At 41.9% G+C, this 23,150-nt stretch overlaps 3 protein-coding genes across 3 annotated transcripts; 2 read left to right on the top strand and 1 right to left on the bottom strand.

The window, feature by feature from the left end:
• Positions 1 to 2,423: 2,423 nt before the first annotated feature.
• On the bottom strand, positions 2,424 to 4,802 carry LOC134089502 (myosin regulatory light chain 2, atrial isoform-like). Its single transcript, XM_062543946.1, has 7 exons — positions 4,707 to 4,802; positions 3,871 to 3,972; positions 3,540 to 3,615; positions 3,280 to 3,384; positions 3,017 to 3,095; positions 2,793 to 2,841; positions 2,424 to 2,668 (listed from the first exon to the last, which is right to left on the bottom strand). Exons 1-7 carry the CDS (start codon positions 4,707 to 4,709, stop codon positions 2,564 to 2,566), a joined length of 519 nt encoding a protein of 172 aa, XP_062399930.1. The 5' UTR covers positions 4,710 to 4,802; the 3' UTR covers positions 2,424 to 2,563.
• Positions 4,803 to 11,358: 6,556 nt separating this feature from the next.
• LOC134088530 (hexokinase-4-like) lies at positions 11,359 to 17,791 on the top strand. The gene is made up of 10 exons (XM_062542520.1): positions 11,359 to 11,495; positions 12,094 to 12,256; positions 12,591 to 12,745; positions 13,167 to 13,286; positions 13,511 to 13,606; positions 13,745 to 13,844; positions 14,079 to 14,262; positions 16,041 to 16,196; positions 16,512 to 16,745; positions 16,868 to 17,791. The coding sequence occupies exons 1-10, from the start codon at positions 11,415 to 11,417 to the stop codon at positions 17,013 to 17,015; spliced, it is 1,437 nt and encodes a 478-aa protein (XP_062398504.1). The 5' UTR covers positions 11,359 to 11,414; the 3' UTR covers positions 17,016 to 17,791.
• A 104-nt stretch (positions 17,792 to 17,895) lies between these two features.
• Positions 17,896 to 22,189, top strand: LOC134088526 (synaptobrevin homolog YKT6-like). The gene is made up of 8 exons (XM_062542515.1): positions 17,896 to 18,003; positions 18,305 to 18,433; positions 18,563 to 18,645; positions 18,741 to 18,841; positions 19,269 to 19,373; positions 19,579 to 19,644; positions 19,729 to 19,830; positions 20,479 to 22,189. The coding sequence occupies exons 2-8, from the start codon at positions 18,330 to 18,332 to the stop codon at positions 20,512 to 20,514; spliced, it is 597 nt and encodes a 198-aa protein (XP_062398499.1). The 5' UTR covers positions 17,896 to 18,003; positions 18,305 to 18,329; the 3' UTR covers positions 20,515 to 22,189.
• Positions 22,190 to 23,150: the final 961 nt, after the last annotated feature.

The following is a 23,150-nucleotide window of genomic DNA, read 5'->3' as shown; positions in this document are numbered from 1 at the left end:
TGTTTGGAAAATGCAGATGTTTGCCATTACATTAGTGAAGTCTTCAACTGTTGATGTTACCTTTCAAGTACTTGACAGGTTGTCTTCGGCAGGGGTGCCTTGTTTCCATGAGGCATTTTAGTTTGGATGGTGTTATGTTCTCATGTGCACCCCACACACTAGGGCTTCTGTCTTATTTTGTCCTCAATTTAAGTTAATCCATATTCTATCTTACTTCAAATATTCAGGGTTGCAGCCAACTGGTCGATTTAAAGGGTCACTGCACCCTAAAATAGTTTTTTTGAGCTGTTGATTGATTGAAAATACTCATAAGTGGTGAACTGTACTATTACCAGGGTTAATATTGACAAAAATCGTGTTTCTCGACAAAAGTAACATTTCGTCTTATTTTGTATTGGAGATATTGCTCTCTCGCGCATACTACCGTTTGAAAACATGCCATGGCATGTTGGTCCAAAATACTATTGGAATGCTGACGTTGTCCTGCACTTCTAGTCCGACACTACGTCACCGGGTCGTTACAAATTAGGACTGAAACGCCCCAACACCTGCTGTCCTGATTAGCCTACCTGTGATAAGCTATGTCTGCAGCACTCATTCCCAGATTGACACGAAATCACCATGGTTGATTGGTTGCAACAGTGCTGCACTCTCTCTCCAAATTTCAGAACGTCTCGCCCATTTTGAAAGCCGTTTTCAGAAATGTGAAGTGTGTGGAGTTATGGGGTGAAGTGACTCTTTAATCTCAAGGGTGGCCTGTGCCACCTGGAGCCACCCCTCTGGCTACGCCCCTGTCCCAGATAGAAGACACAGTGACTCTACAGGTAGGTTGAGGATTTCTGGTAGAAGCTAATGAGCTTTATTTTTTACTTTATTTTCAAGGGCCATTAACCCACTGTCTAAAGAACAAAGGGCAGCCGAGGTGTACTGGTTAGGGCTTCGGGCTTGTAACCGGAGGGTTGCCGGTTCGATCCCCGACCAGTCCACCACGGCTGAAGTGCCCTTGAGCAAGGCACCTAACCCCTCACTGCTCCCCGAGCGCCTCTGGTTGGGCAGGCAGCTCACTGCTCTGGGTTAGTGTGTGATTCACCTCACTGTGTGTGTGCTGTGTGTGTTCACTAATTCGGTTAAATTGGGTTAAATGCAGAGAAACAAATTTCCCTCACAGGATCAAAAAAGTATATATCTATTCTATTCTATTCTATTCAAAGAGGGAGTGAATAAAATTAGTGAATGTTTGCAAACAATCAAACAGTGTGCGGATGTACTGTAGTTCTCTGCAAACATACAGTGGAGCTGGACGTGAGTTTGACAGAAGGTAACAATGCAATTACCGTTACAATGGAATGTTTACACCCGTAAATGATCTTCTTAAACGTTTGCAAATGTTTGCTGAGTTTGAACGCACCTCAGGTTCCCCATTATCACAGAACAACACATTTCCTCGTTCTGAAAGAAAACAGAACATTTCAAACCATCTGTAACACTAATATCTCAGTGATATGAAGAGTCTAAACAAGACTGATTTTAACATTTGTATTTTGCATCACAGCATGTAAGTACTGTATAGGTATATACTTTTTTGATCCCGTGAGGGAATTCAGTCTCTGCATTTAACCCAATTTAACCAAATTAGTGAACACACACAGTGAGTTGAAACAAACACTAACCCAGAGCAGTGAGCTGCCTGCCCAACCAGCAGCACTCGGGGAGCCGTGAGGGGTTAGGTGCCTTGCTCAAAGGCACTTCAGCCGTGGTCTAGTCGGGAACAAACTGGCAACCCTCCGGTTATAAGCTCGACGCCCTAACCAGTAGGCCATGGCTGCCCCAAAATATAGAGAATGTAAGAGTTCAAGAGAAGGAAATAAACATGTGGAATAGACCAAATCAAGGTCATAATCACAGGGTAACAATAAACAACTAGAAAAGCACTCCGAAAGTGCAGACCTCCGCCTGTATTGTACTATGGCCATCGATCATGCCTCTTATGCGGTAGAAATACAGCTCAGACTCCCCAGACTAATGTTCAATCGTAAAATATTGAGCTTAGTCTGGTAATAGCCTGTATTTTTTTCTTTTTTAAAATATACTTTTTGGGTTTTTTGCCTTTATTTGTATAGGACCGTGGAGAGAGACAGGAAACAATTGGGAGAGAGAGATGGGGTGGGATTGGGAAATGACCGCAGGTCGGACGTGAAGCTGGGTCCCCATGGGCACTCGGGCCCGTACATGGCACGAGCGCTGTAGCCTGTTGCACCACAGCGCCCCCAGCCCTACTGTATTTGAGTATGTAATTAGAAAGAATAGAGAAGAGAAAACACATCAGACTTCAGTAATATTGCAAATGCTTTGGATGTATTCAATGAATGGGATGTAACATGTATCTCGGCGTCTGCTAAATAACCATAACCATAACCATCTCAGAAATATATATCGAAACGTTTTCACCATAAAATCAGACAGACATTGGACACTAAGCCTCAAAACATGTCTTACAGTACACCTACAAAGTTGTGGAACAGGGGACCCTTGAGGTTTTCACACAGATTAATCTGAAGACTTATTACGACTCCTCCTTCTCATCACCATGCGTGATGATGTAACAAAGGGACTTGTAGTCAATGTTGCCGCTCACATCAATTGGTGCCACAGAAAAAGCTTGTTCCACCTAGAGGAGAGTAACCGTTAAGGAGATCCAAATGATATGATAATATTCTTAGTGTATGCTGTAAAACTATTAAGTGCTCCGAATGTAATTATTTCATATAGGAAAATAATTCATGTAGACTTACTTCCTCTGTGTTGAATTTGTCTGCTTGATTCATAAGAAGCCTTTTGAACCTGCACACACAAACAAATGTTTGTTCTGTAAATATGCCTATTTTGCTGACTTACAGTATTATATATAGATTTATTATGAATACCCCCCCCCCCCCCCCCCTTTCCAACAAACTCACAGTCACTCTCACTCTCTCTCTCTCCCTCCCCACCTCCTATTGTAATCGCGGTAACTTACTCTTCCTTGTTGACAAATCCTGTCCCATTGGGGTCAAACAGTTTGAAGGCATTGAGAATGGTCTCCTCTGGGTCCGTTCCTGATTTGAAGAGAATTAGTTATCAAGAAACAGAATATATTATATTTGAAAAGAATATGTTACATGTTGTAAAGCTTTAGCCCTATCTTTTCTTCAACATGCACAGTAGAACAAATTCCTTATTACAGCAACACAGTTGTTGATTTTTTCAGTCAAATTTAGTATGTGTTGATAAAGTTCTTACCATTAAGTTTCTCTCCAAAGAGAGTGAGGAACACGGTGAAGTTGATAGGGCCTTTTCCCTCTGCCAACATGGCCTCCAATTCCTCATCTGGTACATTCAGCTTCCCTGCAGAGAGCAACAGCAGCACTAACCATCAGCACTTATGCAGGCATGCACAAGTGTGCACACACACACACACACACACACACACACACACACACACACACACACACACACACACACACACACGCATATTTGGTATATTTGGCATCAAATATTACCCAGTTGTGAATAGGTTTCCTTCAAGTCCTGTTTTTTAATGACACCATCTCGATCCTGATCAATGCAACCAAAGGCCTTTGGAAATAAAGTTGAAAATAATATGTTCAGTTTCATGGCTTTTTGCCGTTGGATAGTAATGACAAAATCCTTTCCTCTACTTATAAAAATGTACATTGAAATATCATTACAGTAGGTTGACAGAATTTTCTAATTTAATGGATTGCGTGCCAAGTCAGGAGATACCCACAAGGTAGTTTCACTGAGCAGTAGAAAAAAATCCATCACAGTGCCTGTTCTGAATAAAAGATGTTGGATGTTTTATAACTGTACCTCCTTGAACTCCTGTATCTGGGACTGCTCAAACATGGAGAACACGTTGGAAGAGCCTCTCTGAGCAGTCTTGCCTCTCTTGGCTGCTGCTTTCTTACTGGCCTGGTGGAAGACAAAATGAAGATAAAAGCTTTTCTATTTCAGTGTCTGAGCTTCATATGGAGCCAGGTCAGGTGTCATTCAATGGAAACATGAAAACAAGAACTTTCAGTTATTCCCACATCTAGCAAATTATTATTTACATGCATTAAACTGAAATGTTATCAGAATGTTCTTAGGTAATTTCTGTAAAGATACATATTTGTTCTTTACTTCCTTATTTGAATCTTATCTCCTTTTATTTAATTGTTTTCCAGTTTTTTCTAACCAAACTGGTCTCAAATTTGACATGCTAAAAAGCGTGTGGTGGTTTGCCATTAATGTACTTCTTTCACATTCATTTCTCCCAATTTAACTCATCAACACATTTGAGTATTTGGCTTTAACTTAGTCCTAGACTGCCATTAGCTATAGTCTACACTACTAACTAACTAACTACTGTATACACTAACAATAACGTCAGGGATTCGGGTGAAATGTATTGTGTCAGGACAAAGTACTAAAATATTGAACTTTAGGACACGCACATTTAAAAATTTAGAGAAGGTAACATTAAGTTCACCTGTAAAGGCTATAGTGAGGTCTAGATTAATCCTGAAATTTCACCCGAAAGCCAATATCCCTCACTTTTGATGAGTAGTGTATACAAATACATGTTTGTGTTTAACCAAATGACACAATTAAATGCAACATAATCTTGAAAAAATAAAATATTCAATATAGTTTTCTTTACTCACCATGTTGGTTGCTGTTTGAGTGGCCCCGGTGTTTGTGTGTGGATGCTGTGAGTGTATCTGTGTGATGATGTGTGTGCCCAGGACACTAGCCTGGCTGATTAGTGTTATATGTATGGAGCCCCTTATCTCCTACCCTCCCTATAAAAAGATGCTGCTGGCTAGCACAGTCCCTTACATGGCCATCTGAGACCTGTGTGTGCTGGGGGCCCGTGATAAGAACCTAAGTGGTCAGATTCCAATGAGAAGGAAACAGTCGGGGAAGGTGTGGTAGAGTTTTGAGTGGATGTGTGTGTGTGTGTGTGTGTGTGTGTGTGTGTGTGTATGAAGTATGAAGACAACCCTAAAAGCTGATAATAGGCTACAAATAGCAGCTTTTGGAATAATGTTGCTACTCGGCAGTTTGCTGTTCCAATTTCAGTTTCCCATTGATATTAGGGAATCCCTGACTTTTGTTATACAGAATTGAAAACACCCACATGCTGGCAACTCGTGCTCATCATCCTATCAGGACATGGTGACCTGGTGCTGTGACTGTTCGAGAACAGTGCTCAGAGAGTGAATGCATCATTATTCATCTCGTGTGCTGAGACAGTAGAGGGGGATATAAGCCAAGAGGACTGGATCTATGGGGGATGAAAAGTTCCATTTTGTGTCTTTCAGGGTTTTCAATCTGTTTTGTAACCAACCATCAACCAGACTAACAAAATTAACAAATAAATAATTGCCATCAACATTTAATGCATAGCTGAAATTTGAGATATCTTCACTGATGAGATTTAAGTTCAACTCAAACGAAATAAAGATTACAATTCTGATTTAATTTAAAATACTCCACTTGGTTCCGTAGAGTGAGAGGTTTAATCTGTTTGGTTTGAAATAGTTATGCACCAATGTCTCACTTTATGTCTCCTATTTTTACTGTATAATCATCTTCAAAATAATTTTTTTGCCATATGGTCACATGAAGGATGTATAAGTGTACTTGCATACCCACTAGCTCAGGATACCCTGCTTGGCCGTTACAACAGTTACTTGGTATAAGTGTACTTGCATACCCACTAGCTCAGGATACCCTGCTTGGCTGTTACAACAGTTGCTTGGCTGTTACAACAGATATCAGATGTAAAATCACTTTACAGCAGATAACTCACTGGTAGATTACACACAAAAAAACTCAGTTGCATCAACATCACTGGAGAAACAGTGATATTGGTCATCTGGTCTATCGATTCTGGTCCTCATTCATTTGGTCTGAAAAATTCCTGAAGGTGCCTTGCATGCTTAGGCCTCTGCTTGTCATCGGGCACTTTTCTGATGCCTATGATTGGTGGAGCTGTGGGCCAATCAAATTTCTTCATGCAAGTGGCATGGCTGTAGGCTACTCATTCAGTGTTTTCTCAAGTAATTTTGCCCCATTTAACAATTTCCCCCTGGCCACTTAACCCACGGCCTGTTAAGTATTTTCCATACCACAGCTGTATTGAGAGATTTCCAGGACAGCGCCTTTGGAGAGCGTTGGCATGGAAACCACTGCGTAGCCCCACACCACCTGTGTGCGGTGAGATTGTGTGGATCTGGCCAGGTGTGTAGGCTATGCTTACATGTGTGTATTTGAGTTAGGCTACTTCAAAATGGGTGGAAGTGTTTGGTTTCCATAGTTACTGTCAGAGCTGGTGTCTTTATGAAAAGTCAAAAGAACCCAAAGAAGGAAAGGAATACCGATCTTGGCAAAAGGAAACATTTGGTGGATGGATTATAACTGCGGGATTATTTCAGGACACACTGTACGGAAGACTGCTGAGGTTGGCGACGGTGCCACTGTGCAATATGGTGTCTGAGCAGACCCTGAAAAGAACACCTGTTGTTGACGCAAGATGATCTACATGGACCCTGTGGAGATGTACGTTTAAAAACAACTAGACAGAAGAGCCCTCTTCACAGGCCTGTATGATAGGCCTACAGCCTTTTTGGAAGCAAACACTGGTTTATTGGCAAAGGATTGTTTAAAAGGATTGTTCAACATCGCCTGCTAAAGTTGAAAATGAAAGAATTGCAATGATGTTGGCCCCATAAGGTTTTTTGTAAGTGCACTTCTAACCATAAAGTGCTGGGAAAATGACCGGGATGGCTTGCTGTCCATAAAACTAGTCATTTGCTGACTGTAACAAGCATAATAAAAAAAGATGGACAAATAAAGCCATTTGAATATCCAGTTACAAATCACAGAGGAGGAGTGACTTGATTTTCAAATTGAAACAAGAACAAATTGTCTCAAAACGTTTGCACTGCTTGTTCATAAAAGGCTACGTCTTCTTCAGTAGTTAGCATACATGACCGGAGAGAGATGTGGGATGGATCCGCACACCAAGGAAAAGGTAACGAAGCAAAATTAGAAGTGATCGCTTTCACACGGCACATGGTGTTTTTTAGCTATGCGTTTGGATTAACATGTGTACAACACATAATATTGTATTGTGTAACATATGGTATCTAGCACTGTAAATGAGATTATAAGGCATTTGTATTTCACAAAAGCATTGTATTTGTGATCAACCTGCATGCTGAGTTAAACGTCTGTCGTTTTTGAATGCATAAAAGATAAGGAGCAAGTCCAAAAAATATTGCATCCAAGGACAGTGTGCAGGACAGAACAGCTGTGATTCTCATCCTTCTTCACTTAATTTCCCTGTCCTTAATACAGATCAATGTTCTTCTGTGAATCTATGCAGCATATTTTGTTTTTGAACACAGCCTCCAAAAAGTATTTATTGACATGAACAAAAAATCTGTCGATTTGGAGTTGCTCCCCTCAACCCCCACCCCCACCCCACCCTCCACCCAAATATTCAGGAAGACATTAATGAATGAATATAACAGAGAATGAGGGAACGATTGCATAATGCTGAGAGGATATGACGTATCTGAACTTTCATACACTGCTTTCAAGTAGGTTTCTAAAACCAGAAAGCTCACCAGTAAATAACCAGGAAGAAAAACAGCAACAGACAACATGTGTTGACTGTGGAGGGTGTTTGGTTAGACGTATGTGCTTCATAATGACAAATAAATATATTCTGTTCTGGATCATTCTGAGGTCCAAGGAAACAAGAAATACTGCACTCTAAAAAGTGATGTGTTGTAAATGACACAACTGCTGAGTGTGCTCAGGGAAAGTACATTTTGCATCAATTTCAACACACAATTGCGTGGCTGGCCTGTTGAAAGACAGATGTTTGTTGTCTGTTTGCTTTTTTTTTTTTTTTTTTTAAATAGCTGAAATCTGTTTGAAGTTGCTATGTTGAAATGTATTCAAAATGTTGTTGACCCTGAGCTAAGTTGTCCTTTAGTATGTAATTTTAACATATACTAAAAAAAAAAAGTGGGCTTTTCAGATGAAGGAAAAAAAGATTACAGAAAGGTTATTTCATGTGTTTATTTCATGAAACGTGTCTTGTTTCATGTCATGCTGTCTACGTGTGACCTAAGTTATATCATATGATAAGCAATGGCTTATGTATTTGTTGAGTGATGGCAACGCTGGCAACTTTTCAATTTGTGTTAAATGCTAAAACCATAACCATAACCATAAGTTAATAAAAGATAGAAGAACCTTATCTTATCTCGACTTTCCAGTAACTGGCAGAAGCTACTCCTGTACAGTGTTTTAACAGATAAGGAACTCAATCAGGCTGAAATATGATTAGGCACCCTTAGTCATTAATCTCGTAGATAACTGCAATGTAGTGGCGCATGTAAAAGCAATAGTGTTTACTTTTACACAATATTTGTTTTTGTTTGCTTTTTATTTTATTGATGCACCATGATACACATTGGAACAGCACTTAATGTCAGTTAAGCAGAGAGAGAGAGAGAGAGAGAGGTTTTATAGGTGAGATGACGGTTTACAAATAGTCCAAGTGCACACTCAGACTCTACTGATGTGTATTGGCTGGCTCTTAACCACAACATAAAATGGAGGCAGCCAACAGAAATACTGTAAGGTTAACCCAAAAGTATTCTATTTAAAGTAATCAAAGATAATAAATATTTGCAATCAAATATCAAGGGGAAAGAAAGATAAATGAAATGTATGCATGTGATGCCTGTGTCAATAAGAAAGAAAGAGGGAGAGAGATAAAAGATACAGTATGTGTGACAGAGAATATGCCTCAATGGCAACCAGTGCCCAAAATCAAAGATACTGTAGTGCCCAAAAAGAGTGTGTAGAGCCCCTTAAATACCCATCCACGCCCCTTGACACGTGGGCAATGCTGCCAGGACTACACAGAGCCTGACAGGGGCACAGGATTTTGCAAATTATCTTTCTTTTATATTTCTCTCTCCTCTGTCATGCCAAATGTCATCTTCCCAAAACACCCTCTCATTTGAAGTCTGTTTTTTAAAAGAGCTATTGTGAACTAATCGTGGGGAATTAACCATAACATGCAGGAATTCCCCTTTTCATGAATGTTCAATATACTGGGTACGTTGTGCTAAGGGAGTGCCCAATTCATCTACAACTGATTAAACAGGTTGTGCTCCTATACCTGTAGCAGCAATGTTATATGGTGCAAAACCAGGGGTTCCTGGTGCACACTGGCAATGCCAGAGACTCCATTCTCCATATTGCATGTCAATGAAGCATCCAAATGACTTTGCAGCTGTTCTTCTCAGGAAAAAGAACCACATAAGTGTTGCTTTAACACAATTCCCAGTTTCTTTTTTGAAAGGCGCAATTGGACATCCTTATATATTCAATCTACTTTTCTTTCTTTTTTTTTCTCTGGTGAACACATGACTCAGTGTTGCATCATGAGGAGAGTGGCCGCATGGCCTGAGAGAGAGAGGGTCATGTTTAATTATAAACCAGTGTTTGAGCTGATAAGATGCTGTAAACTCAACCTCCACGTTGCTCAGGGCAGAGAGAGGAAGATTATGGGGTCATTCTGTTGTCCAGCATCTTTCAGTGGCATGAGGGAAACGGTCGTTTGTCTATATCATATCTTTTGACTTTCGTGACTTTTTGCTCAGTCCATCAACAGCATGCTACAGTATAAGAGAAGGACTGATCCGTTTGTGTTTCATCACAGTGACACACATTTTGGGGCAATGTTGAAGGTCTCCTAATGTAAACATTACTGATAAGCAAAGCTCAATTGGGGCACATTTGCCAGGTGAACGAACTATTTTTAGCAGGGTGAAGTCTATATTTAGAGGGGTTAGGAACACAAGTCAATTATTTTTAGATACAGATTTTTTACCATTCAAAGAAGTGCTTCCACCAAAAATGTTAATTTAAGGCAAAGCCAAGTTCTAAACCACAGGGATGGGGGAGTGGAATGACAACTTTTTTGACATTTTGAGGACTTGCCACAAACATTGATAAGACCTGACTTGACTTTGACTACACACTCATGACTTGAGACTTGAATCAAATGACTGGAAAGGACTTGACTTTCTAAACGAAATGTCAATATAGCTTTCAGACGTTGAGATTGTGTGCACACCTGGCCAGTATGCAGTAGAGACACAGAGGGAAACCATGCAGTTTAAATGGGATCCTCTCTGTTTTCTCTTTTTTTGTGTTGTGAATTACAGTGCCTCTTACAGTATGTGTTCTAAAATCACTAGAACCTACAACACCTTGGGGTTTATCGTTTAGCAAAGTAGGCCTACTGCATTCAGGTGAAATGAAAAAAAAAACAGCCTCAGGGTTTACAAACATTGCAAAGCCAAAAATGAGATTAATCAGAGAAAAGATTAGGAGTGTTGTCACTTTTAGCCCTATTGCTAATGCACTCGATTTCCGATCCGAGGTGTTGCTGTTTGCAGGTTTGAGTCTGGCCGAGTGTGGACGTTATGTGCACGTAATGTAAAACTCCCGCCAGATGCCGTTGAGAGTTGTGCTAGTGAGAGAGCTATAGCAGGCTGAAGCGTGCCATTCAACACAACACAGGTTACACTTCCTTGATATCAGAGACTTGACTTGGCTTGCTCGATTTTCACCACAGTGACGTGGAACGTCAACATACCCAAGACTTGATGGTTTGGACTTGAGACTTGCATGTGATGTGCCAATGTGTGACTTACTCCCACCTCTGCTAAATCAAGTCCCAGATTATCAAAACCAACCACTTTCAAAAGCAACCCCCCCCCACACACACACACACACACACACACACACACACACATACACAAGCACACCTACACAGTTAAACGTGCACAGGCACACGCACACACACACACACATTACTCAAATCACACTTTGTTGTCCTTGAACTGTGAATATGAGGTGGTATAAAACTGACTACATCACAGCCATTAAGGAGAGTAACCTGAGTAACCTGCTATTATGTTGTGTCCTTGACCGTCAATGGATCCATTATCAGGTGACTCAGTGACGTGTGTGTGTGTGTGTGTGTGTGTGTGTGTATGTGTGTGTGTGTGTGTGTGTGTTAGAGGGAGAGAGAGAGAGAGAGAGAGAGAGAGATAGTGAGTGTGTGAACGTGTATTTGTGGGCATTAATGTGTTCATGTTGGGAGGGGTCATCTGTGAGTACAGAGTGCAGACCACCTACAGGCCAACCCCCTCATTGAGAGTATATAAACAGCTGGTCTGTCCACACATGAACACACACACATACTCACTCGAGAGCTTTCAGACGGGCACACACACACACACACACAGACCTTTAGAAACGTTGCAAAGATGCTCTGTGTCAGAACATATCGAGAGCAGCCACTGGGGATGCCTTGCCAACACAAATCTATTCTGGAGAGAGTTCTTATGGTAAGGAGCAAAGCTACTGTATTGGTTTCATTCGGTTTTGTACCGAGATTTTCATATTGAAGTCAGAAGACAAGAAAGGGCAACATTTTTATATTTTTATATTCACATTGGACGTGATATTCAAAACTCTGTTAAGCCTTTGTGATGAAGAAAAACAACTTATGGTCAGATGAAAAATTAGTAAATGAAACCATCGAAAGCTGTTTTTTTTTTCCTTCAAAAAGACTTTTGGACTCCCGATTGACCATAAATTAAATTTACAAACGCAGGGCATGATGCACCAATACAAGAACTACAATAATATAATATTCAAGAATATAAACATTTCAAGAGTAAGGAAGACAAAATTATGAAAGACAAAAAGCCTATCTTTCCTCTCTTAACCCACTATCTCTCTCTCTCTCCATTTCCCTCACTCTCTCCCTTTTTCTCCTTTCATATCTCACGTTTCCTCATGCTTTCTATTTCTGTCTCTCTTGCTGTTTCTCTCTCTCCCTACTCTCTCCCTTCTCTCTCTCTCTTCCTTCTCTCTCTCTCTCTCTCTCTCTCTCTCTCTCTCTCTCTCTCTCTCTCTCTCTCTCTCTCTCGTTTTCTCCAGGTGGACCAGATCCTGTCGGAGTTCCAGCTGAAGAAGGAGCAGTTGCGAGAGGTGATGAAGCGGATGCAGCAGGAGATGGAGCGAGGCCTACGTCTGGAGACGCACAACGAGGCCAGCGTCAAGATGCTGCCCACTTACGTCCGCTCCACCCCGGAGGGCTCAGGTACCTATCTTTTATCTTTTTTTTAGATAGGTGAAAAAGTAATCTGAGAAACTGTAATTTGGGTCCCTATATAACTAGAACTGTTAACACACACTTGTACCACTTAAGATAAGCCCATATGTAACATAAATCATAAATGTGTCTCGGTGGGAAGGGTGTGAACAGGCAACCAAAATAGTCTTACATTTGTTTTTGCCTAAATGTGAGCCTTAAGAAGCCTCAGATTGGGGAAAAAAACCCTCCTGGATCAATTTTAAACTTGTATTTTAGCTTAACTCTGACTAGCTATCATGTTGCCATCCTCTAAATGCTATAACTGTAACCTGACCCTCAGAGGTGGGTGACTTCCTGGCTCTGGACCTGGGAGGCACCAACTTCCGTGTGATGCTGGTGAAGGTGGGCGAGGATGAGGAGAAGGGCTGGAAGGTGGAGACCAAGCACCACATGTACTCCATCCCCCAGGACGCCATGACGGGGACCGCTGAGATGGTGAGCGCTGCACCCACCCACCCACAGGAAGCCCTGGCACAGGCTGGCAGGGAGGGGCACATCCGGCTTCAAGTGCCCAAATCTCTCTCACCCCCTTGCACTCTCTATACTGTGATCTGTAGTCTGAGCAAAAAGGCATAAAAGGCCAAACAAATATATACTTTACAAAAGAAGTCCTTACAGTGTTGTGCATCTGTTCAAAAACTGCTTGATCCGTACTGAATGGGTCAGTTCTGTTTTAAATACAGCTGACTGCATGGTAGGCCAACCTCTTGATTGATCATTGAAATGTGTAGCAAGAAAAACATTTGCAGATCATCCACCTAAAGTCCCATCGTACATCATCAGCCTATGGCTGACTTGAACAAGAAAACCTCAGGTTCACAGTAACGGTCTAACTTTGGTTCCCCATCTCACACAGCTGTTTGACTACATTGCTGAGTGCATCTCTGACTTTCTGGACAAACACCGAATCAAACATAAGAAGCTTCCTCTTGGATTCACCTTCTCTTTCCCGGTGCGGCATGAGGACCTTGATAAGGTAAAGGCACTCGAACACGATGCCAAATCGTTTAAAAACACCTTTTGTGTTGTCTCTAGACTGTGCTGTGTGCTAGGGAGAGGGAAAAGTTGCAGTTGCAAGATTTCTAAATTTCACTGATTTTTTTTATGCCCAGTTGTTATTGGCTGGTCAATTGATTTACTGATATTTCACACCTTCAAGTGGCACAGAGAACTGACTGTATTTATGTGTGCATATGTTAGGGCATTCTGTTGAACTGGACCAAAGGCTTCAAAGCCTCTGGGGCTGAGGGGAACAATGTTGTGGGGTTACTGAGAGACGCCATCAAGAGAAGAGGGGTATGTACACTTCCACACAAAACAGTTACACTGCAAAAGCAAACCTATAAAATAATGACGTAAAACCATTTTCCTTCTTTTGTTTTCTCAAAGACAGACGTTGAGGTTCTTATCTAAACTGACTCGCTTTCTTCACAGGACTTTGAAATGGACGTGGTTGCCATGGTGAATGACACCGTAGCCACCATGATTTCCTGTTACTATGAAGACCACAGCTGTGAAGTGGGCATGATTGTTGGTAAGTGGATGCACTGGAGTTCATGTTCACAGCACAGATAACAAGGGAATGAAGGGAATGACAGAAACAAGATATAGAAAGCTGACAGATTCATCTTCGGATACTTCTGATCTCTCCCTCTTTTTCTCTATTCCTTCTTTCCTCCTCTCCAACTCCATTTCCCTTGTTCCATCTTTCTCTTTTTCCTTCTCTCTCTCTCTCTCTCTCTCTCTCTCTCTCCATGGTAATTCTCAGGCACAGGCTGTAACGCGTGTTACATGGAGGAGATGCGGACGGTGGAGCTGGTGGAGGGGGAGGAGGGCCGCATGTGCGTGAACACGGAGTGGGGTGCGTTCGGGGCCAACGGCGAGCTGGAGGAGTTCCGACTGGAATACGATCGGGTGGTGGACGAAACCTCTCTCAACCCTGGCCAGCAGCTGTAAGTCCTTCTCATTTTAAAGCACTGAACTATGATATTTTTTATGACATTAGATCAGAGTAGATTGATCAGATTAGATCAGATTGGATTAGATTAGACTGAATTTAATCAGTGTTAAGCAGTGCACAGATATAAAGTCAATAAATAAAATTGCCACTTAACCAGAGGTGCAAGAATTGGTATGAATTACAGTATAGAAACGTAGGCTACGTAAGCCTATTGATAGTCTTCCCAATCCCCATCCCAATCCACCAAGCAAGATCAAGGTCCATTTGCAACCACTAGCCTACTGTTGATCCATGGTCTTGATATTCTAGATGCTGTTTGTTGTATGCAGCTGACAGTGCAAGCTGCAATGACATTTATGGTGACCCTGACCAGAATCTCTGTAACATTAGGGATGAATATTTTTCACCTAATTGCATCCTTTTAAGTCTACACAGACACAGACTAGGCTATATGTCAAATGCTGTTGACTCGTGTAAACACCCTTGCAAGGAAATTGCTGCGCTATGACGTGCACACGTGCGTGTGTGCACATTAAACGTCAGCTGATTAGTCTGATGGACCTACACACACACGTTTTATGGTCACACTTCTGCTGCTAGAATCAACACGGTAATGATGTACGCAGTAGCTATAGCCTTTTCTCTCCCTCTCTACATCCCCGTTTATCTCTCGGCCACTCCCTCTTTCTCTCTCTCTCGCTCTCCGTTTCTGCGAGGCCTCGTGTCTTCATGAGGTCCTCACCTGATGATAAGCCGAGACTCTTGTGTGGTCTCTAGGCGACCGGCTTGTTTTTCTGTGAGACGGCCGACCGGAGCAGGGGGCCACGTCAGCTGCTGGACACAGAGAGGTGAATTAATGGCCTGCTCTCATTAGCTGGGAGCCTCTAATGGCTGTTTACTGTGAGCCAACAAGCTCAGCTCCTCTGGGAAATTCACTTGAATTCTGTCTGTCCTCCTCAACTTCTTTTGTTCTCTTTTTTCTCTTTCTCTCTCTCTCTCTCTCTCTCTCTCTCTCTCTCTTTCTCCCACTCACCCATTATCTTCAGCTGTTACAAGCTGCTTGGGGTGTGTGTCGTGCGTCACACTCTTTCCCGATCAATCCAGTCTCCAAATTTCCCTCTCAGATGCGTTCTGGAGATATGGTGTCCCATCACTTAACAGGAGCCTTTTGTCCTCTTCAGCAGTGGCTCAGGAGGTAGAGGAGTCGTCCAGTAACTGGAAGGTTGCTGGTTCGAGCCCAACTCCTCCTGAACCTGTCGAAGTGTCCTTGAGCAAGACACCTAACCCCAGTGCTCCCGATGAGCGGGTTGGCGACTTGCATGGCCGCATCCGCCATCGGTGTGAATGGGTGAATGTGAGGCATGATGTGTAAAGCGCTTTGGGTGCTTGCAGAAGCCAATAAAAGCGCTATATAAATGCAGTCCATTTACCATTTACCATTCATTCATTATAAAATTCCACTCAAAGAAGGGGTAGATTGCGTCTTTCAGAGAGAGTTAGCAAAAAGATGCACCCCACCTCCGATCATCATCCTCCATTCATCAGGACATAAAGGGGTGTGACATGTGTTGCATTTACTTGAATGTCACAACAGAATATGTAGAAAGTACCTATGTTTGTACTGTATGTGATATACATATTTCCTTTGTCCTTTTGGGCAGATATGTATTTTTATGTGGCCGCCTAAATGTCCAAGACATAATCTTGGACATGAATTCCCCTTGGACATTAATTCTCATTCCCCTTTCATTTGTTTTCCCACCTCTCCAGGTATGAGAAGCTGATCAGTGGCAAGTACATGGGTGAGCTGGTGCGCCTGGTGTTGCTGAAGTTGATCAACGAGGACCTGCTGTTTAACGGCGAGGCTTCTGACATCCTCAAGACCAGAGGGAGCTTTGAGACACGATTTGTGTCGCAGATTGAGAGGTGAGTCAGAATCACAGCGTGACGTGCCCCCTGACCTGAGATCACTATGGAGCTGACCATTGATCACAGACCTGATCCATACCATTGTAGTTCTTACAATGTTCAGACGAGATTAAACAGCAATGTGTAATCATGTAACACTTACTATTTATATGACTAACTATTTACTCATTTATTTACCGTAAATATAATGCATTCAACATTTAACCTTTAGATTGCATATTGTTGACATACACTTGGTGTTCATATATCTACTAAATATTTTCAATGAATCATATTATTCACTAATAACTGTGTTTGTATCCCAACTTACAGTGACTCAGGAGACAGGAAACAGATCTTCAATATCCTGAGCACGCTCGGGGTCCTGCCATCTGAGATGGACTGTGATATTGTGCGTCTAGTGTGTGAACGGGTCTCCACGCGGGCTGCCCATATGTGTGCAGCCGGACTGGCTGGTGTCATCAATCGCATGCGGGAGCGCCGCAGCCAGGAGGCGCTCAAGATCACTGTGGGCGTGGACGGGTCCGTCTACAAACTCCACCCTCGGTAAGGAGAAAGGGTTATGCCAGTGTGGCGGATTGTATGGTACTTTGCAATGGCTTGGAAGGGGGGAAAAGGCCCCAACAGGGAGACTAAACATGTTTTTGTTGTTCTTCCCCTCTGCCTAGTTTCCAAGAAAGGTTTCACACGATTGTGCGGGAACTCACGCCAAGCTGTGACATCACTTTCATCCAGTCTGAGGAAGGAAGTGGACGAGGTGCTGCACTGATCTCTGCAGTAGCTTGCAAGATGGCCGCTTGCATGTTGACCCACTAGGGGATGCTGATGGTACCCTCTGGGTGTCAAGTGGAGGAAGAATTCGGACTGCGGGACAGCTGGACTACATTGTTAGCTACAGCTCATGCACGTCTTCTCTTAGATCTCTCTCCAGATGGAAGAATTAGTTGGAAGCGCAAGGCTCTCAGTGTAAACAGTGGACATCATTACCTCTGGGGCAACTCACCATACACAGAGATTGTATAATCATCAAAGTGTAAAACACTGGGTAGCTCTTCCACAGAACTCATGATTGTCATATCCTGTCACCGAAGCTTTTGATCTCAGTGTCTATGAGCATGTACATAGGCTAGGTTCCTACATCAAATATTTCAAACACCTCATGATTTACAAAGGGTCCTGTTTACATTTTAAACACTTACCACATTTTAAACACTTACATTTATTAACATATTTTATTCAATGATCCATTAACACTGGAATAGGCTACGTTTGGATAGGAAAGTTGTTGGCCTTTTGGAAGCGCTGATAGGTGATGAGACTTGAAGTTCTGAGATGAACAGTTACCATAGATAGAAAGAAGAGGAGGAAGAATAATATACTGTATTATATCAGAGGTGTTATAAAGGTTATTTAAGACTTTGATTATATCCTCAGCTGATCTTTTTGCTGAACTTGTGTAATAATTGATTGACCATTTTATTTATTGACTTGTAAATGAACGTGTAGCCTGATAGCTGTTAAACCCTCTGATATTCAGCACTAGATGAATGAACTGTGCTTTGTACTTGTGAAATTACTACACGAATGTAAATAAAAACGTCATATGGAAAATTGTGTGAGTGAATTTGTTCGTCATCTTATGCCGGAAATATTTATTATTATACACGTTTCTACCCGGGCAACATTTATTGTAGGACTTCATTGCCATGGTGACTAAAGGAAAAAGGAAGTTAGCTAGCAGTGTACGTATGGCACGTATGGCTGTCATTAAGTAGATACATAAGTAGTGAAATAAACGTCAACGGTGAGTAACGTTGCTTACACACTTTCCAGTTTGTAAAGTCATCAGATCATATCTGCTAACGAAATACTTGCATCGGTGAATTCGCTAAACACGCCCTTTTCGCAACTAAACTAGCGCGATAGCTCTTTAGCTTCAACGAGTAGCCTAACCCTGTTCACTTTATTGTACTTTGTCAGTACAAAAATGTTTTACAAAGATGCTTTGAATGTACTTAATTCACCCATTTAGAATATACTATGTGCAGTTTACATAACTTTACACATGCGACGTTTTACAACACATTCTCCCTCTTGACATTCAGTCACGACATCATCAACAACAACAACATGAAGCTCTACAGCATTGGGGTGCTCTGTAAAGGAGCAACGAGGACCAACCTCTTAAAAGCTGCATATGATTTGTCATCATTTAGTTTCTTTCAAAGATCAAGGTGAGCCCTCCCCACTACCTGTGCCCTCTTACTTTTGTACTTTTGTGTACTTTTGTAGGCTAATGTTCACTATTTGCGTTTAAATTCCCAAATCATCGTTTAGCCTAACTGTTGTATTGTGTCTTGCAGTGTACAAGAGTTCATGGCCTTCACTTGTTCTTTGATTGTTGAGCGCTCTGCATGTGGCAGTCGGTCTTCAGTCAAAGAAAAAGGTGAGTAGGTTGCGCCTTGTAGAAACTTTAGATCTGGATGCTGTGGTTTACCTGCACTTTCTGATCGCAGTGTTTTCCTGACGTTAAATCCTCAGAGTACATGTGTCATGCCTGTGTGCGGGATGATGGTCTCAGCGCTGTGGTGGTCGCTGACAGCGAGTATCCACAGCGGGTTGCCTTCTCACTTATAGACAAGGTGTGTATAAGAGACTTTTGGTTTTTTTTAAAGTATATGTTTGGGTTTTTATGCCTTTAATCAGATAGGACAGTATAGTAGAGAGTGACAGGAAGTGAGTGGGAGAGAGAGTTGGGGTGGGATCCGGAGAGGACCACGGGGCAGGAATCGAACCCGGGTCGCAGGTGTACAGTGCAGGTGCCCCAGCCAGTTGCGCCATGGCTGGGGCCAGTATAGGAGACTTTTTGAGACCATCTACTGTTACTCTGAGTCTGGAGGAATCTGGAATCAGGGATCAAAATTGCATATGAAAATACCTCAGATAATTTGAGGTGGTAAATTGGTGTGTTATTTGAAAACCTGTATCTATTTCATATTGATATTGATATTGATATTCATAAAGTCATGCAATTAAATCATTCAAGTCAATATGTGTTGCTGTTCCTAGGTGCTGGAGGAGTTCTCTAGACAAGTAGACTCCACAGAGTGGACCACAGGTTCTCCTGATACAATCCGTTATGCTGCACTGGATTCTTACCTTGCTAAGTACCAGGTACAGATGCACACACAATGCATGTTCACAATGTGCATGTCAAATGGCCTTCTGCCAGGATAACAGGTTGTGATAGATACTTTGAATAATTTGATTCAGACCTTGTGGAAGATTGCTTTCTTGATCCCATAAAGATGTTTTGGAGGTGTATGCTGTATAAATAGCAAGTAGTTAGTAATTATTTTGTGTGTTTCCCCCTTCTTAGAATCCAAAAGAAGCTGATGCCCTTACAAGAGCACAGGCTGAAGTTGAAGAGACCAAAGTCATTTTGGTGAGTCAAGAAGCCCCAACCACACACACACACACTTAAACACATGCAGAATTTGGAGCTGACATGCTGCGCTTCCTCTTCCAGCACAACACTATGGAGTCTCTGCTGCAGAGGGGAGAGAAGCTGGATGACCTGGTGCAGAGGTCGGAGCACCTGGGAGACACTTCCAAAGCCTTCTACAAGACCGTGAGTACACAGGCCTCTGGCTTGCTCCTCACTTCTGGATTGCTCAGCACATTCATACGTAGGTGAACTGTCTTCTGTAGCACGCATCAGATGCATGTTCACCTCACGTCATTAGTGTAATCTAATATAAGGGAGACGGTATACTATGCTACTGTGATGGTTGTGCGTGATCACAGAGCAGCTAGAGCACCACGACCTTGGACTGAATTGTCACCTCTGTAAAACGGTTTATATGGGTTTATTGTTATACGGTTTACATAATTGTGACCCTTGGCATAGTAGGTGACCGCTATCAGGCTTATCATTGTGTCTTGTCTTTCATATCTCTTTCATATCTCTTTTATGTCAGTTTTATTGCAATTTACCCTGTGATTGTTAATTCTGGAATGCTGTCAAGCAAGAGACTTGGCTGGCAGTGGTCAGATGGTACGTGATGCTAGGTCTTTGGCCCAGGACAGAAGCAAATTTGTTACGAAAGGGACTTTCATTATAGCCTGGTTCTACCATGCTCTTGTAAATGAAAATTGAGTGAAAGTACGCAGAAAGGCGGAGCCAGGCTACTTTCAATAGACTGATTATTATACTCGTGGACTGCATTGTGGGCCATTACATACAGTTCTAACCATGTGATGATTCTTTCTCTTTCAGGCACGCAAGCACAATTCCTGCTGCAAAATGATGTGAGCTCAGCTCACTGCCTCCCCAAATCTACCCTCCTACTCCACTTTCCTCTCTACCACCAGCTACCAATGGGGAGGGCTGTCAACTTTGGGCAAGCACAATGTTTTAAGACAAGCTTGTGTGAGGTGACTGACTGTAGGAGAGGTTAAACACTTTTAAGTTATTTATCTAAGGATGTATTGAGTGCTATGATTGGTCTCGTCTTCTGAGTTGGAAGGGGTGAGGGTTGTTGTATACTGCTAATTCGTGGGATTAACTGGAACTTTTCTGTATTGTTTGTTGTATCATTGTGTCAGTTCCTCAGCTGTTTAAAGTGCCCAAATGGAACTCCTGCCTATCATTAAGTGGGTAATATCAATCCTTCCCCCCCTACAAGCTTAAATATGACCTTGATTCCTTCTATGGATGGAGTTTATCAGACCATGGTCTAATAATTGAATGTTGACTGAGGATAGATTAATCTCCTTCAACCCACACACATGCTTATTATGGCTAGGATATACTCGCTGTTAGACCAAGAGTATGTGTATGGGACCTGCTGCGTCCGGTCTACATACTTGATGCAGCACTACGCAGCCAAAGCGCATGATAGCACCCAAGATTACATCTTGCGAACGGGTCACGTTTCCTGGCATCAATATGCACGGCCGAACAAACGCTGAATACGCATGGTGGCCCTGATGCGAACACATGCATGGTTAGCAGCAAGTATAATCAGCCCTAAAATGGTGTCTGCGGAGGTCTTTGACTCTTGTGGTCGTGGTTAGTGTTTACTATCGCCTGTCTTCCGGACGGCTTAAGTGGCTTATTTCAGGTGACTTGCGTTGTGATGGTGTGACGCGTTTGCAATACTAACCCATCTTACCCATCTTTTGGTTTTGTTGTTCTCTTTCATCTCCAATAATGACCTATTTAATTGTCTGCTGTAGATTTTATTGTTCAGGTGTAGTGGATTTTTGTGTGTATGTGTGCGTGCGTGTGTGGGTACCTTATGTTTTCCAGTGTTCTTTGGTCACAATGCTGTTACATAATACAGATGAGATATGTCACGTCGTACTTTGAGGAATGTAGGGTGATGTTGGTTGTGAACTATTTTCCATCAGGCTTGTGTATTGTTTTTGAATATCTAGAATATACTTTCCCAGGATAGACCTGAAACTCACTAATTGAATGTTCATTGCAAAGGTGACGTAATGTACAACCAATCATTAACTTTTTTGCAATCACGGGTCCACAGATCCTGTCCAGCTGTTAGTCTCTTTTGAGTCGTGGTGGTTCTCTGTGGTGACTGGTCAACTGTGCCTTAATGAAATGCAATCCATCAAATGGCCTCAGCCAGAATTGCTGACCTTGCAACACTGAGATGTTGCTATCAGTTGTTATTACGCTACATAAACATTCTGACATGGAATTCTCTCACGCCTCACGCTGGATGCCGTACTCTCTGGAGTAAAGTCATCACTCGTGAGATGGAGCTTTTTTTACTTCACAACAGCAGAATGAACAAACTTCTCTCTTGAGACAAGTAGCAGATTTTAAAAAAATACATTCCAGCAGTTGGTGTAGATTAGCTTTTATAATGGGTGATGATGAAAAATTGTCCTGCTTTTCCTATGGTGACTTTGATGACTGTATTGTGTTATTTTGCCTTCATGCCTTCAATAAATGTGAACAAGTCTTCAAGAACATCTACATGATCGTGTACATCAAGTACATGACTGTGTATGTTCATTTTGTGTGTGTGGCATATATCAGATACACCGATTTGATTGGTTACCCGCAATGCCTGAGGTAAAAGTAACATGCATTGCTCGTTGGCAGAGCATCGGGCAGACACAATTCAAATTGTGCTCTCGCGAGAACTCTGGATTTCCAGGGTAGGAGTGACGTCCTCTTGCCTACTGCAGTCCGAAGGCACAAGTCAGCACCATGGACAGCACTCACCTTCCACTTGGGCCAAACAGCTCTTGGGGCTTTCATAAGCTAGTAGCCTTTTTGCTCTCAGCCCATACAAGAGTAGAAGCACAATAGTCTTGGACCACTATAATGCATTTTCATATTGAATGTTAAAATACATTTCAATGTTTACATTTTGAACACACGGTTCACATGGCTAAGTGACATTTCTCAACAGTTGGCCAGTACTATTGGCCACATTAAGATGTTTTGTTTTCATAAATTTTTGTATTACATTTTCATACTATCAATTATCAAGGGCAATGAGTCATACAGTTACAATATAAACCGAATAAAACAAATACTGTAGAAATGGATAAATGCAGCTGAAAGGATTCTTACAACGATTCTGAAGTAATGGAAACCTGCATTTAAGAAATTATATTTTCATTGTTAACCAAAGCACAGACACTGTTGAATAGATTATATGAATCATGATAAATACCAATTTGACAGTGATACAGTATTTCAAATTAAAAGGAATTATCAACAACATTGATATTCATTAATACAGCTCATTAATTCAGCAGTATGTTGTTTAAAAAACAAATGAGAGCGAGAAAGAAACAAATACTTTATACACAGTCAATATAAAAGCCCAACATTCCTCCAGAGTCATCAGGTGGTTGAGGGCCCTCGAAGTATATCATACGGCATAGCCAGGCCGATGTTGTAGTTGTAGC

Source organism: Sardina pilchardus, chromosome 8, assembly GCF_963854185.1.
Source record: "Sardina pilchardus chromosome 8, fSarPil1.1, whole genome shotgun sequence".
NCBI classification, from domain to species: Eukaryota; Metazoa; Chordata; class Actinopteri; order Clupeiformes; family Clupeidae; genus Sardina; species Sardina pilchardus.
The sequence above is the reverse complement of the archived record's forward strand: the minus strand, read 5'-3'. Positions and strand labels throughout refer to the sequence as shown.

Bases quoted from the DNA above. Each gene is read 5' to 3' on its own strand.
- LOC134088530 (XM_062542520.1), top strand. From the start codon at position 11,415: ATGCTCTGTGTCAGAACATATCGAGAGCAGCCACTGGGGATGCCTTGC. The intron at 11,496-12,093 runs GTAAGGAGCAAA...CGTTTTCTCCAG, and splicing joins TTCTGGAGAGAGTTCTTATG to GTGGACCAGATCCTGTCGGA. The intron at 13,607-13,744 runs GTATGTACACTT...CTTTCTTCACAG, and splicing joins ACGCCATCAAGAGAAGAGGG to GACTTTGAAATGGACGTGGT.
- LOC134089502 (XM_062543946.1), bottom strand. The intron at 3,096-3,279 runs GTAAGAACTTTA...TCTTCAAATCAG, and splicing joins CTTTGGAGAGAAACTTAATG to GAACGGACCCAGAGGAGACC. The intron at 2,669-2,792 runs GTAAGTCTACAT...ACTCTCCTCTAG, and splicing joins ACAAATTCAACACAGAGGAA to GTGGAACAAGCTTTTTCTGT.
- LOC134088526 (XM_062542515.1), top strand. From the start codon at position 18,330: ATGAAGCTCTACAGCATTGGGGTGCTCTGTAAAGGAGCAACGAGGACC. The intron at 18,434-18,562 runs GTGAGCCCTCCC...TGTGTCTTGCAG, and splicing joins AGTTTCTTTCAAAGATCAAG to TGTACAAGAGTTCATGGCCT. The intron at 19,645-19,728 runs GTGAGTCAAGAA...TTCCTCTTCCAG, and splicing joins AAGAGACCAAAGTCATTTTG to CACAACACTATGGAGTCTCT.